The following is a 17,640-nucleotide window of genomic DNA, read 5'->3' as shown; positions in this document are numbered from 1 at the left end:
AAATTGAAGATGTTGTTTAATTGTCGATATATTTATGATCCACGTCAAGTATTCAGTTTCGGCGGCAGTTCTTCCAGTTTTTCCAAAGGTCTTCTAATCAGGGCTCTATAAATAAAGAACTACGGCAGATCTGTAATATGTAATGCAGCCGGACCGTGTATTACAATGCCGTTATGTGATGACTTTCAAAGAGAAAAACAAGAACACTCGGAATTAAGTATTATTTTAAAATATTTTCCGGATTTCATATCATATAAACACCAAAGCCCAGCATGCATTGCGGCTAAAACATCCAATCAGCGAGCTTAAACCATAGCTGAGGATCTTGGGTAAGCGCTCGAAATGCCTACGTCTGTTTCCGGTTATTTTTATTTTGAAATTCAGTTCCTGAAGGAAGCCAACAAAGCCCGAGATTATGGAATTAAACCAATAAATAAAAGCAAGGATAATTGTGTGTTAATGGTGAGTAAATAACAGTGTGTTATTTTGAAAAGAATAACAAATTAGAAGGAAAAAAATATTAAAAAAATACAGATTTCAGTATTCTGAGGCTCTGAGCCCCATTTATTTCCCTCACAGACGGAAACAAAAGTCCGAAATTATACGATTTAAAATAAAAGCAATAATTGTGGCTTGATATTGAGTAAGAACATGTTTTTATGAACCACACAGCTTCCGGTCTTCCACGACCCGACCGGAGAAAAAGACGTGCTGCAGGCACGAAACACATTATCAGTAGAAATACATTGCTTTTAAAATCGTGCTGTGCAACACGAAAAAAAGGGGAAAATCGTGTTGGTGAACACGAATCAATAGATTAAAAATCGTGTTGGTGAACACGAAATGCCATGAGACTGGGTTGAATTATGAGACACTGAGCAATACTGTCATTGGTTCAGAACTCAGAAGCCATCAAGTCCTGAAAAGATATCTGGAGCTCTAACTTTATTTGTCTCTCTTCAAAGCTTGATAGAATATTGGAGAGGGTTTCAGAGATGGAAAGAAAACGTTGCTAATAGTTGAGCATTTTGAAGTGCTAAGCCATTTGCCACAGTTAGCAGAATGCTAAAACAGTATATAGTAGGCTATGAGAGAGAATTGTGCTAACAGTTTACTATTCTGTTAAGCTCGAAGCCAGAATGCTAACACAGATAGTATGTGAGAGAGTGTTGCCAACAGAGGCTTAATCCTTTGGATTCAAAAGCAGAAGGCTCAAGTTGAGCCTTTCGCTACCATTGCCAAGAGAGAGAGTTTGTTATTAGCTTAGCCGCTAATCTATTGTAGGCTCTAATAGCTATATTTCCTTTTGGATATGTTGGCCTTGTATCAGGCTTTCATTGGAGGAATGTGCACGTATACATCTGTAGAATAGCCAATGGAATGCCCTCTCTCTGATATAAGCTGCTATTGGCCAAAGTCGCCTGACATTTGGCTATATTTGTTTTTTAAAGCAGAAAAACAAAGCCAGGTGAAGGTGTTGTCGCCTCTCTCATGGGGTACTTTAATTAAAATATGCTTTTGGCCCAATGATGCTAAAAATACACTGCCTACCCCAAGTTTGAATGAGAAAATCATATGACTGACAAAAGGCTCACAGTGAAAAGATTGGTATTATTAAAAGATTACACAAGGAAGCAGTTACAATGATAACTAGAATAGCATGACATTGAAATAAGTTGTGAAGGAGATATCTTACAGATTTGAGTCAATACCGCCGACCTTGAGAGGTATCGCTGGGACCATCAGAGCGCTGACAGACCGGCTGCTACGGTTGCGTTGTGTCTGCTATTTGTATTAAAGGCCCAGGGGAAGATGATACAGGGTTCGATCTACCATTGTTTTGCTTCTATAGTGGCTCATATCTGCACTTTACCTGCTATCTCAAGTTATGCCTTTTTTTCTAAATGTGAGCATGAATATACAGCCATTAAATTTCACCCTCTCTTTCCTAAACACAAATCATGTAAAACATCCTTTTAACTTTGGCTTTGGTTTTATTTATTTCAAAAGCAGTGTTCACCCCAGCATTAATTTTGGTTGTTTTGATTCTGCCCTCTCCTCTCAGAATGGCCTGATGGTGAAAGTCACAGAAACTTGTCCAGAGCTTAACTGCACTGTCAGTGAACAGATCCTACCAGATGGCCGATGCTGCAATGTTTGTAGAGGTATGTCTCTCTGCTTAACACACTATCCTCAGTTGCATGAATCTGTCTTTCTTTGGACGGGCACGCACCAATCCCCTGCCACTGCGAGGAGTAAACAAAGCCAGCCTGCCGGTTTCTGAATCAGGCTGTGCCTCTACAATAATTCAGTTTCTCTTCCTATCCACCGGGAACGGGTGCTTCTTGGCTGGGATACCTATCAGAGCAGATTGGTCCGCCTTCTATAGAGCACCTGCTATGCCAATTTGCCTGAACCCCCGCCGCTTTGGCAGGGAGGTACTACAGGGTAAATAGCCACCGGTAATTCAGTAAATACATTGAATAAACAAACTGTAGGGGGCTGTCAGCTATAGAGCGATAATGAAAGAAACCTGTGACAGGTTCTGAGCGAAGGGAAATTGGCCTTTTATTTGGATGAGTTGAAGGGGGAAAAAGCGGGCAGAGGAAGAAGATGGGAAAGGGAAAGTGAAGAGCAAAAAGCAAATGATCGGAAGGGAATATGAAAATAAAGGTAAGGAAATGAGGAGAGAGAAAATATAAAGGGAAGAGAGACTTGACAGATCAAGACTTGTTAAAAAGAGAAGAAAGAGAGAAGAGGAGGTGAGAAATGTTTTAGAGGAGAGGAGTATAGCCGAGAGGAGAGTTTGAGCAGTAAGTGCTAACAATTAAAGATTGATCACACTCACAGTGCCGCTTCCCTACAACCCCCCCTTCTTCTCTCACAGATGCTCACGATCGCTAAAGCTCAGAGCCGGTCATTATTTCCTAATCAACCAGACCTCTTCTCCACTTTGTGGCTCACCACTTTGGCACCACTCTGATATTTACTTGTATCACGCTGGCTTTGTTAAATCGCCAATTACACAACTGCCCCTAAGAATTGTAATAACAGCGGTCTGTGAATGTGTATTGTATTTCAATGATCCATATATCAAAGCCTCCACTGCACACACTCACAAATATGTGTTATTCCTTGTGTAATCAGTCCCTTTACATGTCGGCTAAGTGAGGAGCTTATGTACATGGTGGAGGAAGAGTAATTCAGAGAGAGCTCTTTCCTCAGTAATGGCTCCCCTGGCCACCTGCCTCCCAAGGCTTTTATGTGCAGCCAGTCTGTCTGTCATTACAGGACATCATGGCCTACATCAGATCATACTTACTGAGAGGGAGCCAATCACCTATATCTGCCTGCCTTTCTGTCTGCTTTCTTATCTAGCAGACTGATTCTCAGTACATTTCACATGTATGTACACGTACAGGTTCAACAAAAAGCTGGCGCTGTGCAGGCAGTGCAGGGTAGGGCTGCACAACCATATATTCACTGAGATGTCACCCAAGGCAATAAACATGACACTAAGAACTGGGATAATCCATTGAGGGATTTTGGTTGTACTTAATTAAAAAGAGAATACCAGTAAAAAAAATGCTCTTTGTAACTAAACTATCTTTAACTAACAATACCTTTGTTGTTTTTATGATTTCAGATGTAGATTAAAGCAGACACAAGCCAGTATCTGCTCATTTACCGCAAGTTGTTTAATTTGTTCTTGCCTTATTTATTATGCATATTGTGCAGCCCTATAAAAGGGGCCCTGCTATGCTCATTTTCAGGTTTCATGATTTTATTTTGTGGCTCTTATGTGACATGTTTCCATGCTTTAATGTTCAATAAGTGCTTTACTTTCCTCATACTGCCTGTGCTGCAGCACCTCTTTTCACCCTCTGCCTGAAACAACCTGATTGGTTAGCTGGCAATCTCTGTCATGATTTGTCAACCACTCAGAGATATCTTGCTCCTTAGCCCATAATGTACAATGTGTTGAAGCATTAGCCAATATAAGTGCGAGTGTTGCATAGTGATGTCACTATGCCATATACATTTAAAAAAGGACTATAAAAGCTTTCAGGCAGGGGGGTAGTGTGCGGGAAAGAAACTCCGTCTGGAGGGAACTTTGGAATGTAAGCCTTTGCATACATGCACAAAATCCTATAAAACACTACAGGAAAGGGAAGACCCAAAACAAAGCATAATAGTACTCCTTTAATCCCAGCATGTGCTTCAATAGCTTCAATACTTTACAGGTGGGGAGCCAGTTGGATCCTGATTTAGTGTCTTCTGTACTGCCGATTTCCATTGAGGAAACACTTATTTCCTGAAACCTTAAAATGTGACTTAATGTGCCCAGAGACACTGTAAGAGAGTGTCTTAAATCTGAATGTCCATAGAAACCTCTCACACCCCTGCTGGAACTTGATCCACTTCTCCACTGTTGATCCATCTGTTCAATACATTCCTCAGCCTGTGGTTTCTCCACAAGACAGCTAAACATTTCCCTGCCACACTAAGCCGCCCAGCCTAAAAAACCTTATTAAGCTTTTCATTTGTGAAGAGATAATTGTTGGCAGAGTAAAAGTAAGTCAGATAGTGTTGCAGTCCTTCTTACACATTTGGTTATTTGACTTTTTTAGTAGCACCAAATCAACACAAAATACATGAAGAACAATCTTTTACTCTATTTGCTCGACGGATTACATCCTCAGAGGTCTTCCTTCAAGTACAGCGTGTTGTGTGTGTGTATGTTATTTAAGTGGTGTGTGTACATGCTGCCATAAAAAGGTCCAAACTTTTATTATGGCACAGACATTTTACTGCAGTCATAAACTTTATACATCAGGATTCTTGTCATCCATGGTATTGTGGGCTCCAGGCACAGGGTTGCTTCTTTGTGCATGTGTCTTCTTTTATCTCTCTGTACTGTCCAAAGTAGATGGAGACCTCCTTTGTCCTTCTCTTTCAGGTTATGACTTCTGCACAGAGGGACTCATTTGTGGAGAAAACTCTGAATGTAAAAACCGGAATACTAAAGCAGAGTGTGAGTGCAAGAGCGGCTTTGCCTCCATCCACGGGGACTCGACTTACTGTGAAGGTAGGACTGCTGAAACTGAGCTGGGACTCATGTAAACGACTCATAATATCTATTACTTCCGGATGTTAAAAACAGTATGGCTGGCAGTGTGTCAGCGTTGAATTAATTGTTTGTGAGCACGTTTGTTCTGGCTGTGGGCCACAGATCGAGACTTTAACACACCAATTGGATATTAACAAACTGATTATGTCGTAATGATGACTGGCTTTAAAGGTGAACAAGGATTTGTCTGAGATATCCGTGATAAGTTGTGAACAGATAGCTGAACCTTTGTCATGGCATCAACAATCGATTAAAGCCCATGGATCTGCGAGTTTTGAGAAGAGCAAGATCTCTGAAAGATGTGATGTGATGATTTGTTAAATATGTGAATATATATGTATGTTTTAAGTTGGTTAGGGTCGATGGTAAGGCTTTAGTTGCAGGACCTTTGGGTGTATAGTTCACTTACATTACTGCTGGCCATATTTCATGGCATGCCATTGAATATACTTTCAGCTATTAATCGTTTAACCAGCTAGAAATGTACTTTTTGAAACATTTTTTCATTGGGCTGCCACAGACAAAGCTCTGTTTAGGTTGTCGTGAAAAAATGCTCATGCCTAATTTTTGGTAAGGTTTAACCATCTCTTATTTTATATGTGAAGTAATATACATCTGGAAATATAACGCCAGGTCTGTAATGTCAAGATGTCCATTTCATTTCACTGCATACTTTTGGCGGAACAATTCTTTGTCTTTAGTGTCTGCTTCAACTTTTTTGGATTACATATTATCAGAGTTTCAAGATGTTATTTTAGAAACTTAGAGGGCAGTCTCTCTCCCGAGAAAAACTTGTTGTCAGTTTTCTTCCAGTTAGCTGAATGTTGGATTTGGCTGAGTAAAAGCCCCAGTTGAAGGGTGTTGGAGGCCTAGAGAACTTGTGATGGAACTAATGGCCTTATTTGATTAAGATGCTTGGGAGAGGCAGGCGGAGGATTGAAGGATTTGCTTGATGCTCGATGCAGTTGTCTTTGGGTCGAAGCCATGGCAGACTGAATTCACTAAATGAGGGGCCACAACATTGCACACTGTCTCTGTTTGATCCATACGGTAAAGAGGTTTACCAAGAGCTCCACTTCCACTCCATGCACCATATGAGTGAGGGCTGGGAAACAATGATTGTTCAACTATGTAAATCAGGGAGACACGGCTGTGGTGGTATTATCCATGTTTGGGGGTTTGCTCCCTTAAGGCAGCTAAAACTTATATTGTAAAAGGATTAGCTGGAATCCCTCTGTACAGTATGCTGATATTTGACATGGCTACATTTCCACCTCCTCCAACTTAAATTGGCTTAGGATAACATGTACTACACAGCAGACTCTGTCCATCTTCTTTTTTTTCCAGTTTTATTTGAGCTATAAATAAAGCCCAGCGGTTTGATAAAGTGTTGCTGATATCCCGAATAGATGTTTTGCCGAACAAATTAATTTCTCCTCTTGTACTTTATAAACCGGAGATTGTTCCTGGCTGTGCCGCTAAGCTGTCATTAAATGTGTCCATTATATTCTCATAAATGTTTTAATATGCAACTGAATGATTGAAGATGAGATTATTTACTTGTAACCAGAGGACTGTTTGAGGAGGGACCAGGGGATTCAAACACAAACCAGCTTGAGAGGCATTTATTGTACTCAGTTGTCAAACCTTACTCTGCCATAATTGTAACGTCTAATTATATTTGGCTGGGTTATTGTCCTCCAGCGTGTCAAAGTGTTAAAAAAGAGAATAATTAGACATGTTTCATTCCCTTATAAAACACATCAGACTTGTGAATACGCCTAATGGTGCGTTCTGGAATATGTATTTAACTTGATTCGATTATATTTATTTATTTTCATTGCACAGTACTGAGTACTAAAACAATGCAAAGAGTAAAACATATACCTTTACATCTGAAAGATATAGACAAACTGAATTTACACTGTAAACAGTTTATAGAGTTAAACACATTATATCTGTCATCATTCAGAGTTCAACTGATAGCTGAGGGGAAGAAGCTTTTCCTGGTCCAGAGGTTCCTGTAGCGCCTCCAAAAGGGCAGGAGAGCAAGCATTCCTAGGGGAGTACCCCCCTCTGCAGTAATTTTGGTTCTGTGGCAGGGCAGTTGCCTAACAGACAGTGATGCAGATAGTGAGGCAGCTCTCAATGATACAGCAGTAGAAGTTCACCAGAATGCGAAGGGACAGATTGGCTTTCCTCAGTCTCCTCGGGATGAAGAGACCCTGGGGAGCTTTCTTAACCAGGCATGAGCTCCCAGGAGAGGTCCTCAGTGATGTGGACTAGACATTTGAAACAGGTGACATGTTCAACCTTTGTCAATGCTGATGCTGATGGGTATGGGTGTGCTGTCCTTGGTCCAATGTCTTTGGATCAATGTGTAATTCCTCGAAAACTAGGCACATTTGGCTTGGTTTCCACTCTTAATCTACACTATATGTCTTAGCTAAACATGCCAAGCATTGTTTTTGCTGGTATTTCTGAGGTTTAGAGTTTTGGCACCCATCAGATAATGGAAACAGCAGGTGTAATGTTGCTTTGTAAGTTTTGTTGCAAGAACGGAAGTCTTTCTGTAACAAGTAGTCACAGTTTGTTCCACTGAAACATCCATCAACTAAGAACATTTATCCAAAACAAATGGGAGTGGACATCCCACTAAAGAGAGTTTTGCTGAGTACAGCCACATGTGTACGATGAATATGCGTACCAATTTGACTGGTTTATGACTCTAAGAAAAAGGGGTGTGATTTTTTATGAATAATGCTTTTCTTCTGGCTTTAGAAGTCAGTGATGGTGCAGCATATTCTAGCCTGTCTCCTGCAGCATGTTTGACACATGCCTGGTATCCGTGTGTGATACGTGTTAATATTTAAAGCCATCTGCCTAGTCTCAGAAAGCCGGAAATGTGTCTGCATATGCACAAAATGCACACAAACAGTCGGCACACACTAATGATGGTATGTGTGCGTCACTAAGCCGCCCACCGAGGTCTGTCTGTTTATTTACTCCATTGAAGATGAATATGTGCTAGCATTTTCATCCATGGTCTTTAAAGATAAGTCCAGCTGCTCCTCCTCACTCTGTCTTGGGAAATATTTGTTTGTGATCCTGCAGGAAGGCTGGGTGAAGCCAGGGGTTGCTATTGATTGGTCTTGTTAACACTGAGCAACTCAAAGGCTCCAACCGGGCTCACTGCTGGCCTGCAGGCTCTGCTTCAGCAACAGCATGGACACATGAAGTTCAATGGGCCTAGTAGACTGCATGATCATACTGTTTGCACTGAATGCTAACATCCCTTCCATGTTCTCTCAAAGTTACCTAAGAACCTTTTAGCTTTTCTTATTTTGTCTTGTTGTGTCAATAGCCTATTTCTTTACCTATACACATCCATTCAACAGCTGATTTAGCTAGAGACTCTGTTCCCCCCTGGAAAGGTCTGAACACATACCCTTTTTCCACCAAAACTGGCGTGGGTGGTGGTGGTGGTGGTGGTGGATGTGATGGGGGGGCAGGTCTCTTCTGCCTGGGGCAAGTTGGAAAGTCAAGTTGAAAATCTTGGACATAGTGGTTACTTATTATTTATATCTGTTAGTCACTCAATCTCTCAAACCTGCTTTAGCGAGTTTCCGGAAAGATTATCAAGGATGGCTGGACAGCAAAGTAGCATAATAATACATCTTTCTGTCAATGTTGTCTGGTGGTTTTAAAAACATACTTATTATATTTTTGGTACATTTGTGTCAAGTGTGTCTAATATTGCATTGCACAGGAAATGTCGAAGAATTTGCATATCCTCTCAGGTTTCACTGACAATAGCTGGAGCTGTTAAATACCTGCAGAGTAATTTGTCCCAGGAATAAATGACAATTGTAACCTTTCCTATAAAGATAAAAAGCCAGAAGTAAGTCATTTTTTGTCCATTGGGAAAGAGGCTATAGAGAAGCTCCCCTTCACACTCAGGCAATTTAGAGTCACCAATTAACTTTAGCTGCACGTTTCGGGTTGTGGAATGAGCTGTGGAAACCAGGGCAGAACACACTCAAACCAAACATCTTCTCACTGTGAGACGAGAGAGCAAACAGCAGCAAAAACGAAACCTATCCAGACGGAATATGTCAATATTTCCTATCAGTAAAAAAGAATATATACAATATATTTACTGTATAGATGGATGTTGAATCAGGATTGTCATTACCCTGGGATCAAATATGTTATCTATCTGTACAAACAGATAAACCCTGTGTGCATTTTGAGGCACTAATGTTAAAGCTCTAATTACCATTGATAAAAAGCAACAACTGCATCTCACTCTACAGCTCAGTGTGTCATACCACCTGACGCTGCTCCACTTAACATACTGTTACTTCTAACGTTTGTGCTAATGGAATTACTGTAGGCTAATTATCCTCATCAGCTTTTGTTTTTACGCTGTCAGTGATATTCTTAGAGTCCCTGAAGATCTACCACTGTATATGTCCCAGCTCTGAAGGAAATAATACTGTTGTTGTTAATTTGCTGACAGCTTGTAAATCGTATCGTAAAATGCTATGTTTACATTGGGTTAAGTCCTCTCACAATAATGCTCCAAATAAAGAATCAGTGGATGTTGCGAGTAGTTGCATCAGCTAAGGAGAGACAGCATAATTCCCTGTCTCCCAGCTAGTGCTGCGGGGACCCTCCTCCCAAATGGCCGGTTGTTACCACAGAGGCTGCTCTGTTTTCAGGGTGGGTGAAATCCCAGCATGCAGCTAATGTTGAACCATAGGGCATCTACTGTAGTGCAGCTTTATATACCCAAAGTAACTCCCACTTTTTTTTTAAAAGCCTCTCAAGTGCCTTAAATGCTCTTCCTTCCTCCTCCACGTTTCAAATTAAAGGCTTCACCACTACAGCGCGTCCTTGGAAATGTTTATGGGGGAGTGCATTCGGGAAAAGTCAGAGCAGTTAGCAAGACGCTCGAGTCGAGTCAATTATTTTCACATATGCAGAGATGAAGCTTATTTCCATAGAAATGGTCTCAGGTTATTGTGGAAAATTGTCATGCTGTTAAGAACCCTCATGGGTCACTCCACCTACATTAATGGCAATATTAGCTCCTGTTGTGCCTCGGGACTCGTGCGACTCAAACACCAAATTGCCCTTGTGTGACATTTAAAGGTGGATGTGTTTCACCGCCCCACCAGCTGTGTGTTTGGATTGCAGTACCTGCTACGTTTAATTGAGCCTAATTAATGCATTTGATGCAAATGTTATGACTCCATCACCGCTCACATTGCTGTCAATCACCGGCTGGGGCTGCATTCTTCCGCAGTTTTTATTTGGTTTATAGACCACAATGCTTTTTCTGCTGTGGGTAACACGATTAGAGCCCAGTGTGAGGCCCACAGATGAAACCTCACAGTGCTTTTTCTGTTTGTTCAGCGCGCTCTCATTTAGCCCCAGAGCAGCAGAGCTCCCTGGGTTAAGAGACAGCCTCTCTGATGTGTCCCTTAGCTCTCTGGCTCTGGGGAGGCACTTTATGATGTTGCTGATCTCCAGTCAATCTGCACTGACACCACAGCACATTTCTTCTCTTCTTTGCTTGATCCTTCTCTCTTTCTCTAGCTTTTACCACTCACTGATAACATGCCTCGGTGATAATAATTTCATAGGAACTGCAACTTGAGCTTCTTGAACACATTTCAGATATCTTGGTCGAGGTCATGCAACATGATGAAATTCACAGAGGAAAAAAAAACACATGTCAAACTAAATCTGTGAAAAAGAAGGATTGTTTTTAATGTTGTGTTCTGTGCACATGTCTTGTGCAATTTATTTCATTTCTGGAAAACTGAGTGCCCTAATTATATTGAGTTGCTGCAATTTAAAATAGGCTAAAATAAAATCACTTGAGAGCTAACTATCAGTGTTAACAGTAGATGCAGCCACATCACTCTCGAACATGTCCATGCAGTGTTTTACATAACATCTATAGAGTGATTGGAGCGGCTGTGATCCATTTCTTGAGCATTTTGCTCTTGATGGCCCCAAAGGGAAAAACATAAAGTGTAAAAATTGGCTTGGTTGTTGAGGAAACCCACAAACAGAAAACCTTTATATCTGCATTTTATCGGAAGAACAATAATGAATGGAAATGAGTTACACTACACTTGGGCAAAAATGGGCAAACTTGTTTGAATTTTTTAAATATTGTATCATTTCAATCCATATTGGCCTTAAACCCAAATATATTTTGTATCTAAATATACGATTATCTGCTTTGCTTTGATTTAATGTACATGTACAGTACTAATGGCTTTACAGTTGAACTAAATCAAATAATAATTGCAGTCTTGATTTTGTCTTACCTTGAACAAGATTAGTCTATCCTGTAAATAAACAATCTTGTTTACTCAGCAAACTTGAAGAAGCCTCAGTCGAAACATGTTGTAGCACTTTATACTTAGACCTATAGTTAATATTTGCACAGGCCTCTCAGTGTAGAGAAATTAGGTAATGTTTTCATTGCACTAGGAGTGCTGCTGTTATCTGCCCCTGTTAAGAGATCACTGTGAATGATCTCCACAAAGCGATCCTACTTTGCCAATCATACAACTTTTTCCTTAATGAAGTGTTTTGGATGAGAGTGTGACACTGTGACAACCATGCAAATCACATTTCAGAGGATTTCCTTTAAGATTTTCAGATATTCAATAAATATTGAAGAAAAAACAAGACCTGTTACCTTGGAACACTTTTGTATATTGTGCTTGATCGGATAAGCACATTTAATAATATATTACCATAGAAATGTAAAAATAATCTTTTAAATGTTATGACTTACTAGAATGTAACTTTGTATAGATATTTTGCTCACAGTTTGAGACCTACATGCCTCCACTCCAGTAAGGTGTGGGTAAATGGACTTTTGTTTGGGACTCTCAAAAGCTTTGTACAATAAAAACATGTCGTGTCAGTTTTACTCTTTACCTCTTAAGTAAGACTTAATTTTTTCATTGAGCACCACCATCCAAATGGGCGGCAAACATCTCAGATGGATATCTAAAAACATCAGCACATGAAACCAATATTATCTGCATAGCTAGAGATCGCCACACATCTAACGTGGGACCACTGACTCTTTAAATGCCATTATTTTGGTTTTCCTTCCAGACATTGTGAACACCCTTTGTCAAGGCTAAGGTTGCTGGCTCAGGGAATGCTTCCCATGTAGTGTGTCCTCATGTCCTAAGCCATAGTTACTGAGATGTTCACAGCTGATATTGCTGCATCCATTTCCCTTAAACCCAAGACAGATCATTTAGGATTTAGGAAGTAATTTGTGGCGGATTTTCCCAATCATATCTGTCTATGTAGCTTTACCCGATAAAGGTGCTGTTATCGTATGTAAGCAAATGGGCTGAGATGAGCTGGGCATTTGGCTTCTGGGTGGTACAGACCAGTACACTGACAAACACATTCATGGTGGTGGGAGGCTGTAAAGCAACAGAGAGAAATAAAGACAGATCCCTGGGAGTGCAAACCTGCAGGAACCATATCAAGTGTGTGTGTGTGTGTGTGTGTGTGTGTGTGTGTGTGTGTGTGTGTGTGTGTGTGTGTGTGTGTGTGTGTGTGTGTGTGTGTGTGTGTGTGTGTGTGTGTGTGTGTGTGTGTGTGTGTGTGTGTGTGTGTGTGTGTGTGTGTGTGTGTGTGTGTGTGTGTGTGTGTGTGTGTGTGTGTGTGTGTGTGTAGCTGTCCTGGGTTTTTAGATAAGCTCAAGAAAACACCATGTGTCTCCAGCAACTGCCCTATGCTACAGCTAATCCGCTAAAACTGACAGCTTCTGCTTACCTTTCCTCAATGAGTCTGGAGGCCAGGAAGCAGAAATAACATGGGAATGCACACCTCTGATGTGTCAAGGTGGTTGTGCTCATGCTATATCAAGGACTCCATCATTGTCAAGTCATTTACATAAAAAGCGCTAATAGAGCCAATGAGATGTGCGCTGAGAGGCACCATGCAAACAAAGTGACTTATTGATTGTGGAGCGGTTTAGATGATCCTGATGCGTCCTTATTCAGACTGCTATGATGGGAGCAGCGGTGTGTGTCTGTCTTTTTGTGCCGCTGGCTGAATTGGCTCTCACTCAGTGCCATTAAAGAGTAATTGGCTGTGTTTGTACTTCTGTGAATCAATCAGGTTCTCTGTGGGAACTCTGCCTCTGCCGTGTTAAAACAAAGATGTAATGACAGGGAACGAATGAGCAACATCACCCACTCCTCTGCAGTTATGTGTGTTGTGGAGGTAGTGGGTCGAGGTTGGGTTAGCTGTGGGGGGGATACAAAGAGGACAGACCGGCAGTAAGTAAGGTACAGTAGATAAAAACAAGGACAAGCTAAAAGGCAGCAGTACAACCCTCCGCCAACTTCATGCTGTTAGCTGTGCCCTACCGTAAGGTTTGTCACTTGTCAAAGCATATGTTGAGAGCCTGAAAGTCTTTGACATTCCCACCTGCACCTAAATGCACCAAATGACAGGATGATGCCTAGAGTTTGAAAAGGAATAAAAACCTGCTGTATGGCTTGGTGTTCTTGGACATTCAATGTGTCTTATACAGACAATCTGGATAATAATCCCATCATTCCATTCCAGGAATAATTAATTGCAGAAGCGTCTTGCAAAAGTACAAGAGGTCACTTTTCAGTGTTGGAACACCACCAACATTTGACCAGATAATCCACAGGTCAAGAGACATTTCTCCACCAAATTCTAGCCATTGGGTCAAGTGTTCATTCTACAAACCAGCATGATAAATCTAAGTGGCGAAAATAAAACAGCAGCTGTCAACCCTCTCTCATTACAACAAAGGAAGGGGCCTTGAGCGAGGCCCCTAACCTCAAGCTGCTCTAGTGAGCTGCTCATTAACCAACAAATTAAACTATAATAGCACGGTGTAGCTTTCAAAGTGTTAATTCACATAACTCAGCAGGCTGTGGTCATTCACTTATGGTAGTTATACCTACAGAAAGTAATGCACTGCAATTTGTGTATATTCCTCAAAGAAAATTATATTTCACAATATGTAAACCAGCAGGTATAAGGCCCATGCCTTTCAGCCAGGACACTAATTTAACCGTATACAAATTGATTAACTGTTCATTTAACTGGAGTTATTTCAACATTATTTTTGCTAAACTAGCTTTGAAGTTGTGTTGCCTAAACCCAACAAGGTTTTCTCTTGTAAAAACTGAAGATTATTTGGTAATGACTATTTTGCAGAAATAGGTACGCTGATCAACATTTTTAGGCAAATGCTCATTCCATAGAAATATAAATTGTGAATAAGTTAAATTGTGTTAGTGTGGAACAGCGACTTGTTGAAAAAAGGGCATTGCTGACCAAAGCAATACTCACACAGTTAAAGGTTCACTCTGGGTTTGCAAATCCTCAATTGCTGAGATCTAGGACCTACAAAAACAAAATCCCAGTAGAATTAAACTGAAAAGCTAGGTTACCTACCTTCAAACAGGCTGACATTCAATCAGAGCAACACAAAAAGAGAGGACAGTGTTGAAAGGTCCGGGCAGTATTGCTAGCCAAGTACTGTCCATGAAGCTAAAAGTATGAGAATGTAAGGAGGGCTTCCGTGTGTGAGGCGGGAGGATTGACTCGGCCTACTGTGAAACTGGCAAAGGTCTGCAGGGGTCACAGTGGGTGAGCACTCTGGTAAAAGATCACTGAAAAACCTGTAATGAATTACAGTCATTTTACTGAACAACTGTGTGTGTGTGTGTGTGTGTGTGTGTGTGTGTGTGTGTGTGTGTGTGTGTGTGTGTGTGTGTGTGTGTGTGTGTGTGTGTGTGTGTGTGTGTGTGTGTGTGTGTGTGTGTGTGTGTGTGTGTGTGTGTGTGTGTGTGTGTGTGTGTGTGTGTGTGTGTGTGCGCGTGTGTTAGGGGTTTCACAACTACCAATATTTACTAGTCGACTAGTTTTTCAAAATAGTAGTCGACTAGTCTACAAGTCGTTACGTCATAATAGAGACACACAAAGAGAGGTTTACAACTGTATTTTCTATTGGAACTCATACAGTAACATTAAACACTGCATGCTGAGTAAATAACAAACACTGGACTCACCAAAATCGACAGCAAAAAACTCTTGTTTACATAAATGCCACATAAATCCAGTGCGCAACACTTTATTCGCTGTCCTCCACGATAACGTCCACCTTTCCATATTTTTGGTTTGAACACCAACGCATCGACATGTGAGGGAAGGAGGCTTGACCGCTTTCGGGTGACAGTGTTGCCTGCCAGGGAAAAAACCCTCTCACTCGGGGTGCTTGTTGCTGGAATAGCGAGGTAGCTCCTCGAAAGCGGGGGAAGCGGTGCACGTTTTCTGCCCACCACTCCAGTGGATTATCCATTGTGGGGATATGCGGTGTCCGCTGGCAGTAATCCCGTAGCTCATCATCCGCATCACTGTTGACCCGTGTTTTCTTGCTGTTCGTTTGCCTCTGTTCAGTGCTGACGCCGGTCCGTTGCTCACTGGTGCTAGCATTACTGCTAGTGCTAGCTGTCGGCAGCGGGTGTTTCATCTTCAGATGGTTGCGCATAGCAGATGCATTTGTATTGTACTTCAGTACAGCTGTACACAACTGACACTTCACTGTGGAGTTGGTTACATCTTCGTTGAAGTACTGCCATACAGAAGAATGTCGGACGTGTTTTGTAGCATTTTGCAGCACCTCGTTTACCTCCATTTTTTTCCACGACTAGTCGACTAGGGCCTACAGCGCCGACTAGTGGTAAAGGTAGTCGACTAGTCGATTAGTTGGTGAAACCCCTAGTGTGTGTGTGTGTGTGTGTGTGTGTGTGTGTGTGTGTGTGTGTGTGTGTGTGTGTGTGTGTGTGTGTGTGTACCCCTGCTCCTCTGAATCCCTTATCACTCTCTATGTCCCACTTCTCAAACTCTCTTCTGGGTGGCATCCATCTCTGCCATCTGCACTTCACTGACTGCATGGGCTCCAACACAGCCAACGTTGTCCTTGGCATCGCTCCGTTTCCTCGCCTCATTCTTCATATGGTTATTTATCCCTGCTTATTCTCATTCAATTCCCTGACCATTTCTAAACTGTAGGGGATTGGGGTGGTAATCTTCAAGCCAGAGGCCTTGCTGGTTTGCTGCTCAGCATGGTCTATGGGCTAAATTGTTCACATTTCCTTTGGACTCGAGCCTGAAAGCTACCATACAATTCTGAAAAACGTTGTTGCTATAAGTAGCCTAAAGGGAGTGAATGCACATTACCTAGCCTGACTTATATAATTAGCATCAGTGTTATACCCTAAGTGTTTGCTATTCCCTATTTTCACATTAGCTGGATTGCGATGTGTCATCAGATTGCCAAAGTGATTGTCAGGTTTTAATTAACAAACCAAATTGTCCTCCATCACACAGTAAAGCACACTGATGAGAAAAAAAAAGTCTTCATTAATTAATGCAAAGATCATATCACTGCAGTGATGATTCTTTGGAGCTGACCCAATTTAATAAACTTTGACTGACATATCTCAATTCAAGCAACCCGTTGTTTTTATAAAGCTGAGGGCTGAGTTGTATGAACTTATCTCACAGTTACAGACTTTCTGTTCTTTTCATTGATCAAAATGATAGGGCTTGGATTTCTCAATTGGGAGACAGTGCTCTCTGATGCAGGCCCACATCCGTAAACATAGCACTTATAAGAGGATTAGTACTAGAGCTGTAAATGCGGTTGAGAGAAATTACAATTTTTTCAAAAGGCGAAAATAGGCAGACTTGCTGATCCTGTAGCCACAGGGTTGTTGCAGGCAACCAGTAGAGATACAGTCTATGCTGACTTTTCAGATCCCTACAGGTACTATAACACACCATCAATCAAACACTATCCCTGTCCTAATTCAGTTGCTCCACCCTTTAAAGGACGCGGCCTATACAAGTGGTTCCTTTGGAGCCCTGAAGAAAAGTGGACTGTTCTTAAACTTCCATTGTAGTCTCACCAAAACCTGGTCTTTGGTGCATTTTATTGGGTGATCTTAATCTCATAAAGTTTTACCAAAAATAAGTTGAACTTGAACAAAATTGTAAATAGCAGTGAGTGAGGGAAGTTCTCTGATTCCTGAGTTTATGGAATAGGTTGTGACCTTTCACTTGGCCGGGAAAAATGTAACTCATCAATATGTATAACTTTTACTAATCTGAAAATCAGCTGTCAAAATATTCAGGCTGCTAACAGGAACAAAATGTACGTTTGATTTCTATTCTTTAAACTTTAAAGTCCAGGTCAAGTCCATACGTATTTATTGGCAATAGTCTGTAATTAGGTATGATGAGTGTACAAGTTTACAACGTTTTATTTAGTTTTGGTCCTTTCTGAGCTGTACACTTCCCAGTGAAAGAGTATCACCAGAACACAAGCACTGGGTTCACCGGCATACTAGGCAAGGGATTTTGTGGGATACTGACTTTCCAAAATAAGGTTTGATTTTGGC

General features: G+C 41.2%; 1 protein-coding gene across 1 annotated transcript in view; it reads left to right on the top strand.

Moving 5' to 3' along the window:
- LOC307030154 (protein kinase C-binding protein NELL1-like) overlaps positions 1-17,640 on the top strand; it is a gene marked incomplete at its 5' end in the record, with an annotated part of 327,739 nt that overhangs the window by 145,703 nt on the left and 164,396 nt on the right. The window contains 2 exon segments of the mRNA XM_079666422.1: positions 2,066-2,165; positions 4,961-5,089. Of these exon segments, the coding sequence (XP_079522548.1) occupies positions 2,066-2,165; positions 4,961-5,089 (229 nt within the window).

This window comes from Notothenia rossii (assembly GCF_949606895.1).
Source record: "Notothenia rossii genome assembly, chromosome: 2".
Lineage (NCBI taxonomy): Eukaryota > Metazoa > Chordata > Actinopteri > Perciformes > Nototheniidae > Notothenia > Notothenia rossii.
The sequence above is the reverse complement of the archived record's forward strand: the minus strand, read 5'-3'. Positions and strand labels throughout refer to the sequence as shown.